At 35.1% G+C, this 16,436-nt stretch overlaps 1 protein-coding gene across 7 annotated transcripts in view; it reads left to right on the plus strand.

Moving 5' to 3' along the window:
• The window catches only part of PHF3 (PHD finger protein 3), an 83,302-nt gene that overhangs the window by 42,868 nt on the left and 23,998 nt on the right, over positions 1 to 16,436 (plus strand). For 6 of the 7 annotated variants that reach the window (XM_086707158.1, XM_086707161.1, XM_086707159.1 and 3 more), the window contains 2 exons: positions 4,961 to 5,122; positions 10,025 to 11,807. In XM_086707158.1, the coding sequence (XP_086563284.1) occupies positions 4,961 to 5,122; positions 10,025 to 11,807 (1,945 nt within the window). Of the gene's footprint in view, positions 1 to 3,967; positions 4,064 to 4,960; positions 5,123 to 10,024; positions 11,808 to 16,436 lie in introns of all 7 variants that reach the window. The other variant, XM_086707162.1, reaches the window with a different exon arrangement.

Below are 16,436 nucleotides of genomic sequence, written 5' to 3' on the forward strand. Positions count from 1 at the left end.
AGCATTTTATACATATTAATTTAATCATCACAGCCACCCTCTGAGCCACTAGTATTTTCTCCATTTTATTGAAGAATTTGAGGCACAGAGAAGTTACGTTAGGTGCTTTACTTGTTGGGGGCATTGTTCAGATGAGAGCCCTGGGTATGTTGGAAACCATGTAGAGCTTGATTTAATGTAAAGATGCACTTCTTTAAAAAAAAATTTTTTTTTTTAACGTTTAATCATTTTTGGGAGACAGAGACAGAGCACAAGTCGGGGAGGAGCAGAGAGAGAAGGAGACACAGAATATGAAGCAGGCTCCAGGCTCTGAGCTGTCAGACAGCACAGGGGCCAACGCAGGGCTCTAACTCATGGACCAGACCCGCGAGATCATGACCTGAGCTGAGGTAGGACGTTTAATCGACTGAGCCACTCAAGCGCCCCTAAAGATGCACTTCTTTAGGTAAAGGAAATGTGTCAGGTAGAGCAGAAGTACAAAAAAGGCTGCATTCTTGGAAATGTCAATTCTGAGAAACATCTCAAATGCAGTCTTAGATGTAATTGTAGCTTGTTGCCTTAGGAGGTTTGTGTCTGATGATGGGATCTCAAGGCATCACTACCTTCCAAGTTATTTTCCAGCATACACGCAAACCTGTGGAGATCTTTGTTGATTTTTCCCTCCTCCCCTTCCTCTCTCCATCTCCTTTCTTCCTCTTCTCCATCTCCTTTCTTCCTCTTCTCCCTTCCTTCCTCTTTCTTTCTTTCTTTCTTTCTTTCTTTCTTTCTTTCTTTCTTCCTCCCTTCCTTCCTTCCTTCCTTCCTTCCTTCCTTCCTTCCTTCCTTCCTTCCTTCCATCCTTCCTTCCTTCCTTCCTTTCTTTTTCTTTCTTTCTTTCTTTCTTTCTTTCTTTCTTTCTTTCTTTCTTTCTTTCTTTCTTTCTTTCTTTCCCTCCCTCTTTTTTTCTCCTTCCTTCCTTCCTTCCTTCCTTCCTTCCTTCCTTCCTTCCTTCCTTCCTTCCTTCCTTCCTTCCTTCTTGCCGCATTCTCTTTCCCTTCCCATTCTGCATCTCCTTTTGTAAAGGTAATTCTCCCTACCTCACCTCCTTACGTTTCCCTTCCCCATTTGTCACTTAAATAGAGAAATCGTCTTTTGTCCCTTTAACTTCCTTTAGTTGATTGTACTCCTTTTCTGTCTTTTACCATTACACTTCTTAAAAATAAAAGAGAGACTGCAGTTGTCATTCTTTATTCATTCACTTTTTAACCTTTGTCATCTGGTCCTCTGTTTCTGTGTGTCGAATTAGTGGATTTTCCTCCTTCCTTTGTTTTCTCTTGTAGCATTAACCTTCCTGATCCCTACTTCATTGAAATTTTCCTTACCCTTTTTTTTTGTGATGTTTTATTACCTTGATGCTTCTTTGCCTGCTCTTTTTAATGTCATCAGTATATCCAAAAAGTGAAGTCACTACTTCACTTCCAAATTTGTTCTTTCCAACTTCTGTCTTCTGGTTAGTGAAAACCTTTTCTCACTTATCAACATTTAAATTTTCCTGGCCTCTTCTTTTCCCTAATTCTTTTGCTCAACCAATATTTCTGGAGTGCATCTTGTATACCAGGTCATTATTCTATGTTCTGGAGTTTCAGCATTGAACGAGAGAGAGAGAGAGAGAGAGTTCTGACTTGTAGACTTACATTCTAGTGGAGAAGATAGTTATTAAACAGATATTAATCAGGTAGTGTGAAACATGTTTTAAAGGATAAAGTACACTAAGGGTCTTTAGGCAGTGATGAGAGTGTTGGGTAAGATTGTTAGGAAAAGTTTCTCTGAGAAGGTGATATTTGAGTAAAACTCGAAAGAAGCAAGAGAGGGAGCCATATGGATATCTGGGAGAATAGCATCCTAGCCAGAGGGAATAACAAGTAACAGAACCTTGAGATCTTATACTTTCCTGTATTAGGAAAGGTTTGTGTGACTGGAGTGGGGTGAGTTATAGAGCGATAGGTGAAAAGTCAGAGAAGTTGGCTGGGGAAGATCTTAGGATCCTGTGGGCCCTGGTTAGGATTTTGGGCATAAATGTAAGTGTGGTGGTGTGGTAAGAGTTTGGAGGGTCTTGAAGAGAAGAATGGTAACAAGATAAGACTTCATATTTTAGAAGGATCACCGTGATGACTGTGTGGGGAGTAAACTGTATGTGTATTTGGGGGGGGGGGTGGTGTGTGGCAGTAGAAGAACCTGGGACACTATTACAGTATGGTCTTGATGAGAAATGATGGTAATTTGGAGTAGAATGTTAGTTGTGGAGATGGTAAATGGTCAGATGAGTAAATGATGGTAATTTGGAGTAGAATGTTAGTTGTGGAGATGGTAAATGGTCAGATGAGTTTTATAGATAGAATTAGCAGGATATGCTAATCACCTGAATGTGGTATATGAGGAGAGAAGAGCTAAGGATAGTTCAGGAGTTTGGGGTTTGAACAACTGGGTGAATGGAGGTTCCATTACCAGAAATACCTTAGGAGGGGCAGTTTTATTTAGGGGAGGGGGGGAATGGGTGGAAGCAGTGTTTATTTTCAGTATGTTAAGCTTGAGGTATCTGTTAGACAACCTCGTGTGGAGATGTCAAATTATCCTCTTCCAGAGGTTAAATGTGAACTTGGGGCTGGAGAAAATAATTTTGGGAGTCATACAAATGTAGATGGTACTGGATGAGAGCACTTGGGGAGGTTTGAATGTAGATAAAGATGAGAGGTGGGAGGATTGACTCTTAAGTCCTCCAGCACGTAGACATCTGCAAGAAGAAGAGGCTCTGTCAAAGGATATTAAGAAGTGGCTAGTGAGATGGGAAGAAGTGTGATGTTCACAAGTGAAGTGAGGGGAAAGGGATTCAGGAAGGGGAGATGGGTCAGCTGGGTCAGAAGCTACTAGCAGATGGAGCAAGAGAAAACGTAATAATTGACTTTTGGATTGGGCTTGCTAAATCCCATTGATTCTGCATTGCAATATAGCTCTAAAATTCAGAACATAACTTTTCGCTCCCTGCCAATAAACACTGTTAATCGGGCTTTATTTGCTTTTCTCTTGGACTATTTTTATCTTTTGAACTTTTTCTTTCTCTCCTGATTACAATACAGAATATATGCTGATTGTAGAAAAGGTTGGAAAACAAAGAGACAGCGTGACAATGATGTAAAAAACCTAAATTCCTTATCTGCCTTACCACTAGACCTAATCACTGGTAATACTCCAGTGCTTCCCCCCCACCTGTCCATTTCTATCTATGCATATTTGTAATGCATGAATTGTATACATGCTTTTATATAAAATTGGGATGAAACGTCTTACATTTTGTTTTTTTAAATGAATGTTAAAACATTTTTGAGAATGTGTGTGAATCTGTGGCAACATAAGTATTTCATCATGATGGAATAGCCTTCTAAACTGAACTCCCTACCCGTTTCTCCCCTAATTATATCTTAAATGAGTCCTGATGAATTTTCCTAAAGTATATTCTTTAAGGTTTTAGTGCACAGGAATAGTGATTAAAGCATAGACTATTTTTGAGAGTGATAACATGGATATAGCAGGAAATGTGGAAAACAGGAAATAAATATATTTTATAGAATAACCATTATTATGATTTTCATCTTTTTGCTAATCTTTTTTTGTTTGTCTGAATGTACATGCACATGCATTTCGTTTTCTTTTTTTACTAACAAAGATCACACTGTTTTCTAGCCAGCTTTTTTTTCATAATTTATTCTTTTTATAATTTATTGATCAAAGTATATAAGCAGTTTCATTGTTCTGTTTGTTGTCAAAGTGCTCTTCAAAAAGATTGTACCATTTGAAAGTATATTTATAAAGAATTTTGTTCTCTTTAAATTTTAGGATAGACCACTATCTTGTTGAGCTCTTTTAATTGAAGTTCTTCTTGGATACAAAGATGAGGACTAGATAACTTCTTGAGGTTCCTTCTAACCCCTAGGATGAAGATAATAACTAACATTTGTGTAGTGCTCTAAAGTTTACAAAGTGAGTTCTCATACATCATCTCACTTGATCCTCACAACAGCCCTGTGAGGTAGGTAGGACAGGTATTGTTATTCTCATTTTAGAGATAAAGAAACTGATAGAGAGGTTAAGTGACTTGGTCAAGTTTTATTTAAGTGTTTTAGTTGGGATTTGAATCCAGGCCTTCTGATCTAAATAATCACATTCTTTTTACAAGATTTCATTCAGCTGCACATTTAGAATTGCTATATGTCAGCCAGTTAAGTGAAGTAAATTTGTTATTATAATTCAGAATATACAGTGTTTATATTTTCTTCAGTGTCCTCCAGTCCTTTTCCATATCTCCCCCTTCCCATTAAATGAAATGCTCTCTCTTTTGACTAGAAGGTAATTTAATTATATAGCTATATTAAACCCCTACAATTTTACCTGGCATTTGAGAGAGGGGAAAGTTATATTATATTTTTCATTTCTCTGTGTATGTTTTTTCGCTACCTCTCAAAGGTATACCTATATTACTTTCACACATCCAGCATAAAGTCTTGAATAGAATTACACTTAGAACTAGAATCTTTTGCATCTAGCATGAACTCAGAATCACAAGCTTTTCAGAGCATTAAACTTTTGTACTACTTTAACCAAAATTGGGATACTTGAGTTTTCAGGTATAGGTGCTTATGATAGTCACAGAGGTACAGTGAATATTAAGTGAGAGTGACGGCACAGGCCAAATCAAGAACAATTGTAGCTGTTCTACGCTAGTTACCTCATAAGGTAAAAGTTTGTAAAATTGAATTGGGAGCTTGATAGTGGCAATATCACACAATAGGAATAGAACTAAGTTTTCATGACCCTATATGGTAGTATTGCATTAAACTGTCTCACAGTGTTTTCTGTACTGCCTTTATATACTTAAGGTCCTTGATATTTTTTAAATTAATTTTCTTGTTTTTATTTTTTTTTCTAGTTGTTGGTCTTGACGATATTATGGACGAAGGTGTTGTTAAAGAAAGTGGCAATGATACCATTGATGAAGAAGAACTGATTTTACCTAACAGGAATTTGAGGGACAAAGTAGAAGAAAATTCAGTGAGGTCACCAAGAAAATCACCTCGTTTAATGGCACAAGGTAATCCTTCCAGAGAGGTTCTAGCTAGAAAATCAAAGGTATAGAGACATGTGATAGGTCATGACCTTGCTAAGCAGAGGTATATTTTCATGGTGCTTGCTAATCTCAGCATTTTGATAATAATCAATTTTGAGATTATATCAATTTGTTGGTATAGTTTTTTAAATTTTCATTGAAATTATATATTTACAAAATTTATTTATTTAATTTTAGTTTAGTTTAATTTTAATTTAATTTAATTTAATTTTAGTTTAGTTTAGTTTATTTTAGTTTAGTTTATTCATTTTTGAGAGACAGAAACACAGCATGAATCGGGGAGGGGCAGAGAGAGAGACACACACACAGACTCCAAAGTGGGCTCTAGGCTCTGAGCTGTCAGCACAGAGTCCAGCACAGAGCTCGACACGGAGCTCAAATTCACAAACTGTGAGCTCATGACCTGAGCTGAAGTTGGATGCTTAACTGACTGAGCTACCCAGGTACCCCTATATTTACAAAATTTAAAGGGTTCACTAATTCTGTAAGTTTCTAATACTTCTTTTTTCCCCAGAGGAAATAATTCTTTCAGCTGGTATTATTAATTTTTTGGTATTTAGTTTCATGTCTCTAAGTAACGTATTACTACTTTTTGATTATTCTGATATAAGTATTTTTATTGGCTTCCCACTCTGGATGATGAATTTAGTGTTTTTTTCCTCTTCTCAGCACACAAAAGTACATTCTCTAATTTTGTTACGTCACTAGTAATTATGTTATTGTGACTCTGTATGCTATTAGAGATGGTTGATTGTAATAAACTGAGGTTACTTTTTCTATACAACTTTTTGTCTTTCTGACTTAATAGTTTTTGTTCATTTGCTTTATAGTTTTGTATATTTGTACATAGCTTTCTTCGTACATATCAGTAATACCTCAACTACTCTGCTGGTGTCTAAATCTTTCCTAAAAATACTTGTGCATATCAGATGTTCTGTCATTTTCATTTTATTGAAGAAACTGGAGCTTTCTGATCTCCCATGTGCACTGTATAAGCCTGATGCATAGCTATTATCCAGGGATCTCCCTTTTCTATTCTTCTGAGGATTCTGTTTGGTGTTATAGTTCTTATTTCCTCCTTTTTTGGCTTACCTACTTCATTTTGGTGACACTTTTTCCAGTAGTTTTGTGTGGAAAAAGAACATGGAGACATTATTTTAAAACTGTATGTCTGCAAATATATTTAATCTGGTCTTCTATTGGAATTACAGTCTGGTTGAATGTAGGATTCAAGGTTGAACATAGTTTTCCTTCAGAAATTTGAAAGTATTCCTCTATTTTCTTCTAATTTCAGTGCTGTTGAGAAGTTTATTCTGATTCCTTTTAAGGAATTCCTTGATTTCTTTTAAGTAGAGAGTTACCTACTTTCTTCTGGAAGTTTGTGGAGTCTTTCTCTTCAGCTCTAGTGTTTTGATATTTCTGATAATGTGTCTTAGGGTAAGTGTATTTTATATATTGAACTTTGGGTACTCCATATTTCCTTTTAGTCTGAAAAGGACTATTATTCAATTCTGGGAAAACTTTTTGTATTATTCATTGGTAATCCCTCTATTTTCTTAGTTCTTGCTTTCTTGAACTCCTTATTATTCAAGTGTTAGAAAGGACTGATCCTTCCATTTTCTTGATATTGCCTACTTTCTATCTCTTTATCTTTTTCCTCTCCTTGGTGAAATTTTCACATGTTTATCCTCCAACTTTTCCGTCAAATTTTACATTTCTAATTTTTGAATGTTCTTTTTTTTGTTTCGGGATAGTCCTTTTCGTAGCATTGTGGTCTTGTTTTATGGATGCAGTATCTTCTGTCTTTTCTAAGGTACTTGTGCTTTAAAAAGTGTTTTAAAAGGTGTTTTTGGTCTCCTTTCATAGTTATAGTTTCTTTTTTCTCCATGTTGTCTTTTTTTTTCCCTCTCTCCATCTTTCATGTTAGGGACTTTTCTAAAATGTCTGATCCTTGATTGCTTGCTCATGTTGAGGAGTAGGGAACTAAAACTGTATGAAATGAAAAGGTTAACACTCAAGAGAGTGTGGGTTGGGTTTTGTCTACTGTGAGCTTCACTGTGTGGTTATCTGGCTATGCTTTTTATTTTTATTATTATTATTTTTTTATTTTGAGGAACCCCTGTTGTCAGAATTGAGGTTATTTATTCCTTTAGGCTCAATTAGATTGTGTAATGGGAGTCCTTCAAGGAAGCTGACAGGGTGTCTCAGGTATATAACTTCACTAAATATCATATATTTCAGTGTACTTTCCTGCCACTTTTATCTGTGCCTGATGTTCCTTAGTCTAGAAACCCTGTTTTATACTCTTACAGAGAGCAAGCCTCCAAATCTTGGATTAGGACCAGGAAAGGGCAGTTGCCTGGCAGATGGAGTCAGGGAGAGGGAGCTAGTGGTCTGACTGCTTCTCAAACAGCTTTTAACTCCTCTTCATTTTAACTACCTGTTTTCATCCTCATTTTAGAATCATCTGGGGTCACCAGTTCCTAACCCTTTTGAGGTATTAATGCTATTGGTTCTTGCCCACGTTGCCATCTTAGGGTTTATCTCCTTTGGGTCACTTCTTGATCATCTCTTGTTTGGCTTCCAAAATTCAGGTTTTCTCCTGTTCTTCCATTCATTTTAGATTCATGCCTTTTGTATAGTTTTAGTGTGGTGTTTTGAGAAGTGGATTAAGTTAGATGCATGTTATTTACTTTTATCATCTTTTCCTCAATATATATTTTTAATCAGTTTTTAAAATCAATTATTTGGTAATACTTGTAACTTAGAGTAATGAAAAGAATAGGATGAACAGTATGGACAGGTAATGATAATGTTTGGCCTATACAGCCAGGATTCCAACCAAGGCAGTTTATATTTAGAGGAGAAAAAAACAACTTGATCTTTGGCTCAATAAATCAGTTTGGATTTATTGGAAAACTTTTTTTTTTTTTTTAATGTTTAAGAGAGAGCGAGAGTGAGCAGGGGAGGGGCAGAGAGAGTGGGAGACACAGAATCTGAAGCAGGCTTGAAGCTCTGAACTGTCAGCACAGCCCTACGTGGTGCTTGAACTCACAAACCGCAAGATTGTGACCTGAGTCGAAGTTGGATGCATAACTGACTGAACCACCCAGGTGCCCCTGAAAAACGTTTTTTTAATCTTTATTATTACCTTTATGGTTGAATATGCTATTTATTTGCGACAACGTAGGTAATGGTTGTTAAAAGTTCCTTTACTTTATTTCAAGGCAGATGAATAAAGTAGAAGTGTAAACTATTACAAGCTGTCTTCAAAGCTTAAAATACATAAAATACATAAAAATCTCATCCAGATATTGATAATGAACCATTAAGTTCTTAGTTATTTAAATGTTATATATCTGAGCATGTGGTGAACAGTTAATAATCCACACAATAATCCACAAAATTTTTAAAAATTGTTGGGTGTTTACCTAATGAAGAAATACTGTGCTGAGTCCTTGGGGAATTAGAAAGGGTCTCTAAGATTGGGACAACCAGATAGTTTTTTGTTCAAACTAGGACACTTTTGAGAATAAAAGAATGTACTATTAATAATCACATCAAGACTGTAGGCATCACCAAGGACTGTTAAAGACAAGTGAAGACACCTGATACCTTCTTTAAAAGTTTAGTGGTAGGGGTACCTGGGTGGCTGTCGGTTAAGTGCCTGACTTCGTCTCAGGTCATAATCTCATGGTTCGTGAGTTCAAACCCCGCATTGGGCCCTCTGCTATTAGCTCAGAGCCTGCTTCAGATCCTTTGACTCCCTCTCTCTCTATCCCTTCCCCACTCGTGTTCTCTCTCTCTCTCAAAAATAAATATTAAAGAAAAAAAGTAAAAGTGGTATATGACAAATAAGCAGTGTTTAAGTATTGGTGCATAGTGGTGTTTTGCACTGAAGAGTAGGAAGGAGTCTTTTTATTTTTGGTAATTGATAGTATTTAATTTTCATGGTGTTTATTTGGAGGTATTGGATGTGCATAGGCTTGGAAATAGTTTATTTTCTATTTCATTTTGTGGGTTGTTTTTCTGATTAGTGAATCTACTTTAGTTGTCTTTCTTTCTGTTTTCCTTGCACTCCATATGTTTTCCTTTTCTTGGAGGTGTATCCAGATAGGGAAAAGAGGAAAAACTCATACAGTGGATTCTTTGTTAGGAATATTGTTAAAGGTGGGAAGCTTTGTTCAATTATTTTCATACTTTCCCCATTTTCTTTTATGATATATTTTCCTGGCTTAAGCTTCTTTACTTGTAATTTCTCTTTATCTGTGGTACTATAGCATATACTTCATTTCTTAGGAATAGCTTATATGCTAAAATGGTGATATAAGTGAAGCACATTCATAAAGGAGTTTGAGTTGTGAGGCTGTGTTTTGAAACTCACACAGATCCTGTTTGTTATAGGTGGTTTAGTTCTTATTATATTGGCACCTGAATTTGTTTGGTATTCTTTATTTAAAGATACTTAATGTTTAAAACTGTATGACAGTCTTGCTTTATGATGGGCATCAATGTAAAGGAAACTCATTTATTTTGCTCCCCGCTTATTTATTACAGAAAAGAAACTTGATGAAAACATTCTTGTCTTATAGTAAAGTATAATATCAGTCTGAATTTTCTAGAAGTTTTTTCTCCTGTCAGAATTTACAGAACTTTGATAAATGTAAAATTTAACATGGAGATATATATATATATATATATATATGTATGATCATCATCATCATGAGTAACTTTCAGTACATTTTCACTGAAATGAGCAAATTTATAGCTCAGAATAAAGAAGTGATGTATTCTAAATTGTATTGAAATAAAAACACATGGCAAAATAGCTAAGTTATTTTTATTTGTTTTTTTCCCTTGTGATAGAACAAGTAAGAAGTTTGCGACAAAGCACTATTGCCAAGCGTTCAAATGCAGCACCTTTAAATAGCACAAAAAAGGCATCTGGGAAGACTGTATCTGCCCCCAAAGCAGGGGTGAAACATCCAGAAAGGTGTCAGATTAAAGAAGTTTCTGTATCACCAAAACCTGAATACCATAAAGAGAGCAGAAGGAGCAGCCGACATATTGGACAAATTGACGTGGTACCAGAAGTATCAGTGTCTTCAAGTCATTCTTCAGTGTCGTCTTGTCTTGAAATGAAGGATGAAGCTGGATTAGATTCTAAGCAGAAGTGTGATAATCAGGGAGAAGCAAATGTGCCATCTCATGAATTAAATTGTTCACTCCTTTCAGAGACTTGTGTTAGTATTGAAGAGAAGAAGAATGAAGCTCTGATGGACTGTAAAGTCAAAACTGTTAGTAGCCCTCTGTTTAAGTTTTCAGATAAAGAAGAACAGGATGATTCTATTTCAGTTAAGATGGATGGCACTGTTGTTGAAGAAGGGAGGGAAAAAGGAAAAGTTGAACAAGAATCAAATGAGACAGTAAAATTATCTCGTGAAGATAACCAAATTATTGAGGAGCCTGCATCTTCTGCCTCTCCTTCTGATGCTGCTGCTTGTACAAATCCAAATAAAACAGAAAAGAACCTTACAGGTTTGTCTGGTTCTGTGGATGAAGTAAATGAATGTAATATGGAATTGAAGAATACCCTGGAAGTTGCTGATAAAGCGAAGAACTCCTTTCAAAGAAATGAAATAGAATCTTTGGGTTATTGTAATGACACAGAGTCTAATGATAAGCAGTTGGAGAGTACAGAATTTAATAAATCAAACTTAGAGATGGTTGATGCTAATGCTTTTGAACCAGAAAGTAATATTTTAGAAAATGCTATTTGTGATGCACCTGACCAAAATTCAGAACAGTTGAATGTTATTGAAAGTATTAAAATGGAGTCTCATGAAATAGCAAACCTTCAGGATGACAGAAGCAGCCAGTCAAGTAGTGTTTCTTGCTTAGAGTCAAAAAACATAAAATCCAAACAAACAAAACCTGTAATTCATTCTAAGCAAAACATGACCACAGATACTCTGAAAAAAATTGTTGCAGCAAAGCATGAACTAATGCATAACAAAACTAAGGTTAATGTCAAAAGCGTGAAACGAAATGTTGATGAACCAGAAACTCAGCAAAATTTTCATAGGCCAGTCAAAGTGAGAAAAAAACAAGTTGATAAGGATTCAAAAATTCAGAGTTGCAATTCTGGGGTTAAATCTGTGAAAAATCAAGCTCATTCTATATTGAAAAAAACATCACAGGATCAAAATTTAGTGCAGGTTTCCAAACCCTTAACTCATTCTCTGAGTGATAAACCTCATGGTCACCCTGGTGGCTCTAAAGAACCCCATCATCCTGCACAAACTGGACATTTATTACATTCCAGCCAGAAACAATGCCATAAGCCCCAGCAGCTGGCTGCAGGGATGAAAACCAATAGCCATGTGAAGGAAGAGCTTGAACATGCAGGTGGTGTAGAGCATTTTAAGGAGGAAGATAAACTGAAACTAAAAAAACCTGAGAAGAACCTACAACCCCGCCAGAGAAGAAGCAGCAAAAGTTTTTCTTTGGATGAGCCACCATTGTTCATTCCAGACAACATAGCTACTATAAAAAAAGAAGGTTCAGACCATAGCTCTTCATTTGAAAGCAAATATATGTGGACTCCCAGCAAGCAGTGTGGGTTTTGCAAAAAACCACATGGCAACAGGTGTGTGTGTGTGTGTGTGTGTGTGTGTGTGTGTGTGTGTGATATGTGCATTAAAGAGAAATTGCTTTTTAGGGTAGGGTTATGTGAGAACTTTTTTATAGAAAGAAATTATTTAATATACAAAGACTTTTGCAGAAACAAAAAAAACCCCTCATCAATCCTGGATAAATAATAGATGGAGCTACTGAATTTATAAATATGTCATCCTAGAACGTTAAAAAAAAAAAAAAAGCATAGCCTGACCAACTGCTGATATATACAGAAATGTTTTGTCATTGTAACCAGTTAGAGTGTGTGATTTAGTTGTTGCATCTGAAGGAGAAAAAAACTTTCTGATCAAAAAATTGTTAACACTGCTTTGGGTCTGTAAGTTTTATTTTATTTGGCTTGAGAAGAACTAGTAATAAAATGTAAAGGTCATAATGGAAATTCTATTTTTCTTTTGAAGATATAAAAAAAAATTCTAGTAAATGAAGCACACCATCACTTCATAACTATCAAACTTGACCTTGGAATGAAGTTTGATAGCTAAAACAACTGTTAAAATTACCTGGGTAGATTGTGTATGTAACATGGAACGGAGTGAAAACCTGTATTTCTCTTTTGAATGTTTTAGTGATGTGAAGGATTTCTTGTGAATTCTGATCTTTTAAGAAGTGATTTTAGGATTCAGTGTTTTATAGCTTTTTGACACTGCCAGACCCCCTCCCCCGCCATGTATTTTTTATTTGCTAGTGTTTTAAGAAAAGGAAAACAGGAGATGAAGTGGAGTTTGCAGCTGCAAGATTGTGCTGTTCGTGTTGAGATTGCTGTTGGAACTTCTATCAACACGGACATGATAAAAGAATATTATAACTTGCACTTTGTAATATTATCCTCACTCATTCATGAAAGTAAATATTAGGATGAGTTTTCCCAGCACTATCAGGTTACATTAAAATGAAGCTTTTTAGGTAGGGACAATTTAGTAAAGTATGTTGTGTAATTATTTTGGTGTGGGAGGTGGTGGTTGGGCAGAGTGGGTGGGAGTTGTTGGAGCTATTCTGTAAAAAACTTAAGTTTTATGTCGAACTGTTATGTCAAAGACATAACAAACTTTCATGCCTTTATTTGTGATTCAGTCCATGTCCTATTTTTAGTGTCGGTGGTTATTCTTTATAACCACATATTCCAGTTTTTAAAAATTGTGTCTTTGGATATTGTGCTATATTTGTCCTCACATATGTGTTGGTAGTTTTTTTTTTTTTTAATTAAATTAAATTTAATAGAAAACACCTTATTCAGATATTCTAAAGTGGGCCTGGTAAATTTTCAGAATTAAGGGCTGGGTGGTGCTTTTAAGTGTTCTTTTAGGCCAGCACTTTTTTCTCTGCCAGAATCTTTTAAAAATCATTACATCCTGACATGTGGTCTGAGTAATGCAAGAGGAGCCTTAGCTTGAAGGAGTTTCTAAAATGAAACTTGAGCCTAGAGTTACAAGCAGTGTTAAGTGTGTTACAGTGTAGCTTTGTTGCAGATAAGCTACTCTTCTGATGATTTGGCCCTCAGGAGTTTGCCAAGGCTTTTTTAATGATGGCTCACTTTACCAACATCAACAGTTATTTTCCTAAAATGAACATTAAGTGTTAATGTTAAATCCTACTGTTTTTTTGTTTTTAACCTAATGCCACCTTCTGTGTCTCTTCTATAAAACCTAGAGTTTCTTTGCCTCAGTGTGGAAAATGACTGAGAATAATACATATATAGAGGGATTTTGAGTTTACTTTATGTAATTAACATGCATAATATATAATGACATTGGAAACAATTGGGAAGCAGCATTTCACATTACATTTTGTGAATAAAGAAGCAAGCCTAAGTAATTGTTTTTTCTTCACATATTAACTAGCCTTCACTACTTTTTTTGATACATCATGCTTGTATACATTTTTACTCAAAAAATGGACCTGTCATACAGCATGTAATTTTCCTATTTTAATCCATGTATTAATAAGATTATGAATTTATTAGGAAGGGCATATCTGGAAATAATTTTTGTCCATTTCATGCAGTAGCCATATGGAAAGCTATTTGTTAATATGACATTTTCTTGCACTTGTGACAGCTTTGCTTCTAAGGACTGTTTTATAACTCTTAAGCATTTTACATGTATTACAACTAAAGTTAGCTTCCTGTGTGTGCTTCCAGTTGGAAATTATATTTTTAAGTATGGATTTGTACATGACATCACCAAATGTAATAAATATTTAACCATAGGCAACACTATACATATCCTAAAGACAGTAGGTATTGACTTAACAATTTACACAACAAACTGTTGTTTTTGCTTCCATTTATTTTCCTCATCAGCCTTACAACACAAGCATATTCATTATTTTAAAAACCGGACTACTTAATACTCCCTTTAAAAAAATCATCTTTGCACTTGTGTTTACATAAGCCAGTTGGCATTTTGGAAGGAAGAAGTGTTAGTCTTTTCATAGTATCTATTCTGTAGTTTCTAGTTTTTTCCTACGTCTCCAGGTGTTTGTATCTTTAGTTTGTATTGCATTTTCTTGCCCAGCAATAGATGATTAATACATTGGATGAAATTTAAAAACAAAAAATCTCCATAGCATGATGGCTTTATACTCAAATTGTTTTTCTGAGAAGGAAATTTTCTTCCAGAATAAGATTGTTTTTCTCAAGATTTTAAGAGTTTGACAGATAAGTATTTTCATCTGCAGATAAGGTTGTTAGTGACAAAAACTGATTTAATATTTATGTGGAATAGAATCATTTTAGAAAAGAGTGAGTACGTATACATTTATAGTAATATGGTCTAGATTGTCACTTAAATACTTAATCAGAACTGAAGACCCATCTTGTAACAGCTCCCTTGTTGGTAATTGTAACATGAATATGCTGAGAACAGTTCTCATTGTTGCTTGCCTCTGATTTACTTTAAAGAAACTTTAAAGTTTTCTAAGAATATATTTTGGCTTATGCCAAAAAGGTTAGAATTTTAAATTGGTTTTTATCTTACACTAAGTCTAGTTTAGCTTTTTACTTTTAAACTTTGTGTATGAATATTTAACAATAGGAGATATAACAAATATTTCTGAACTCATCCATTTAACTGATGCATGCCTACTTGGTTTACTTAATTGATCCAGAGGTAAACTCCATACAACATTTGTTTGTTTATTTATTTATTTATTTATTTTTAATGAAATATTTAACATCCAGGTTATATAGTCTTTTCTGTAAGTGATTTTGTCTATTAATCAGAAATTCAAGGCTAGAACAGAAAATGGGTATTAATTCTGTTAGCTATGTGATTCATACTCTCTCCCCTATCCCTCACATTTTTAAATCATGAGGAATAATACAAAAAGGGAAGAAAGTAATACTCTCTTTTTGTGATAGACCTTTTCCCCCCAATATAAATTTTCCCCAATATAAATACCCATAAAATTTGTAGTACTCCTCTAAGTTTCAGACCTAAAAATGATCCAGATTTACATTTTTGTAAAATCAGTTTTACTTTCAAGTGAATTAATTTATTTTTTCCCTAGAACATGTGGAAATTATTTTTATCAGTGACTTTTTTTTTTTTTAATTTTTTTTTTAACGTTTATTTATTTTTTTGGGACAGAGAGAGACAGAGCATGAACGGGGGAGAGGCAGAGAGAGAGGGAGACACAGAATCAGAAACAGGCTCCAGGCTCTGAGCCATCAGCCCAGAGCCCGACGCGGGGCTCGAACTCACGGACCGCGAGATCGTGACCTGGCTGAAGTCGGATGCTTAACCGACTGTGCCACCCAGGCGCCCCTATCAGTGACTTTTTAGAATTTTATTTTATTTTTCTATATAAAATCCTAAACTATTAAGATAATCTGTAGATGGCGCTAGAGATTTGCTTTTCAGAGCCTCACATTTGAGGAGACCTTTCCAAAACAGATTTGAAATGAGGCGTAATGAAATGTAATTAGTTAATAAGTTTTGTAACCATAAAATAAGTTCCCTGATGAAATAAAAATTTGAAATTTAAAATCCATGCTTTATAATATTTAAGAGTTGAATTTGGGGTAAAAGCATAGTCATGGTCATAGTGTGTAGGTTTTTTAAGTAGTCTCATTGAAACTTAGTCTAGACTTGCTAATGTTGCTCTGATAGTGGAACTAAAGGGAAATGACTACTAGCTTTCCTTCGCTATTTCACAGACATTCATATTACCTGCTTTCAAGAAATAGTTCTTATGACTTTGAAACCTGAAATAGAAAAGCTATGCACTTGCATTTTTCAAACTTATTTATTCTGTTGGCTGGAAGATCTGTATCATTGAAACATGGACCCATCTAAAATCTCCCCAAGCCTGATAAAGATAGCACAGACATTACCAGTTAGGGTAAAGAATGGTGAATCATAGACAGGAAGAAGTCAGGTTTCCTTAATGGACAGCAGTAGTCTGATACACATTAGAAAGGGATACAAAGAAGAGAAAAATGTGCTGCATTTGAGGAATGAATATTTGCTGTGACTTTTTTCAAGACCTCTTGTAAGGATCAAATGTTGTTTTTATAGTTTCAACCTTCAAACAGAACCTCTGGTATGTTTTGAGAGTTGGCCGTACCACCCATTGAATT

The sequence above is a fragment of the Puma concolor genome, chromosome B2 (assembly GCF_028749965.1).
Source record: "Puma concolor isolate L17-30 chromosome B2, mPumCon1.1.hap2, whole genome shotgun sequence".
Taxonomy (NCBI): Eukaryota; Metazoa; Chordata; class Mammalia; order Carnivora; family Felidae; genus Puma; species Puma concolor.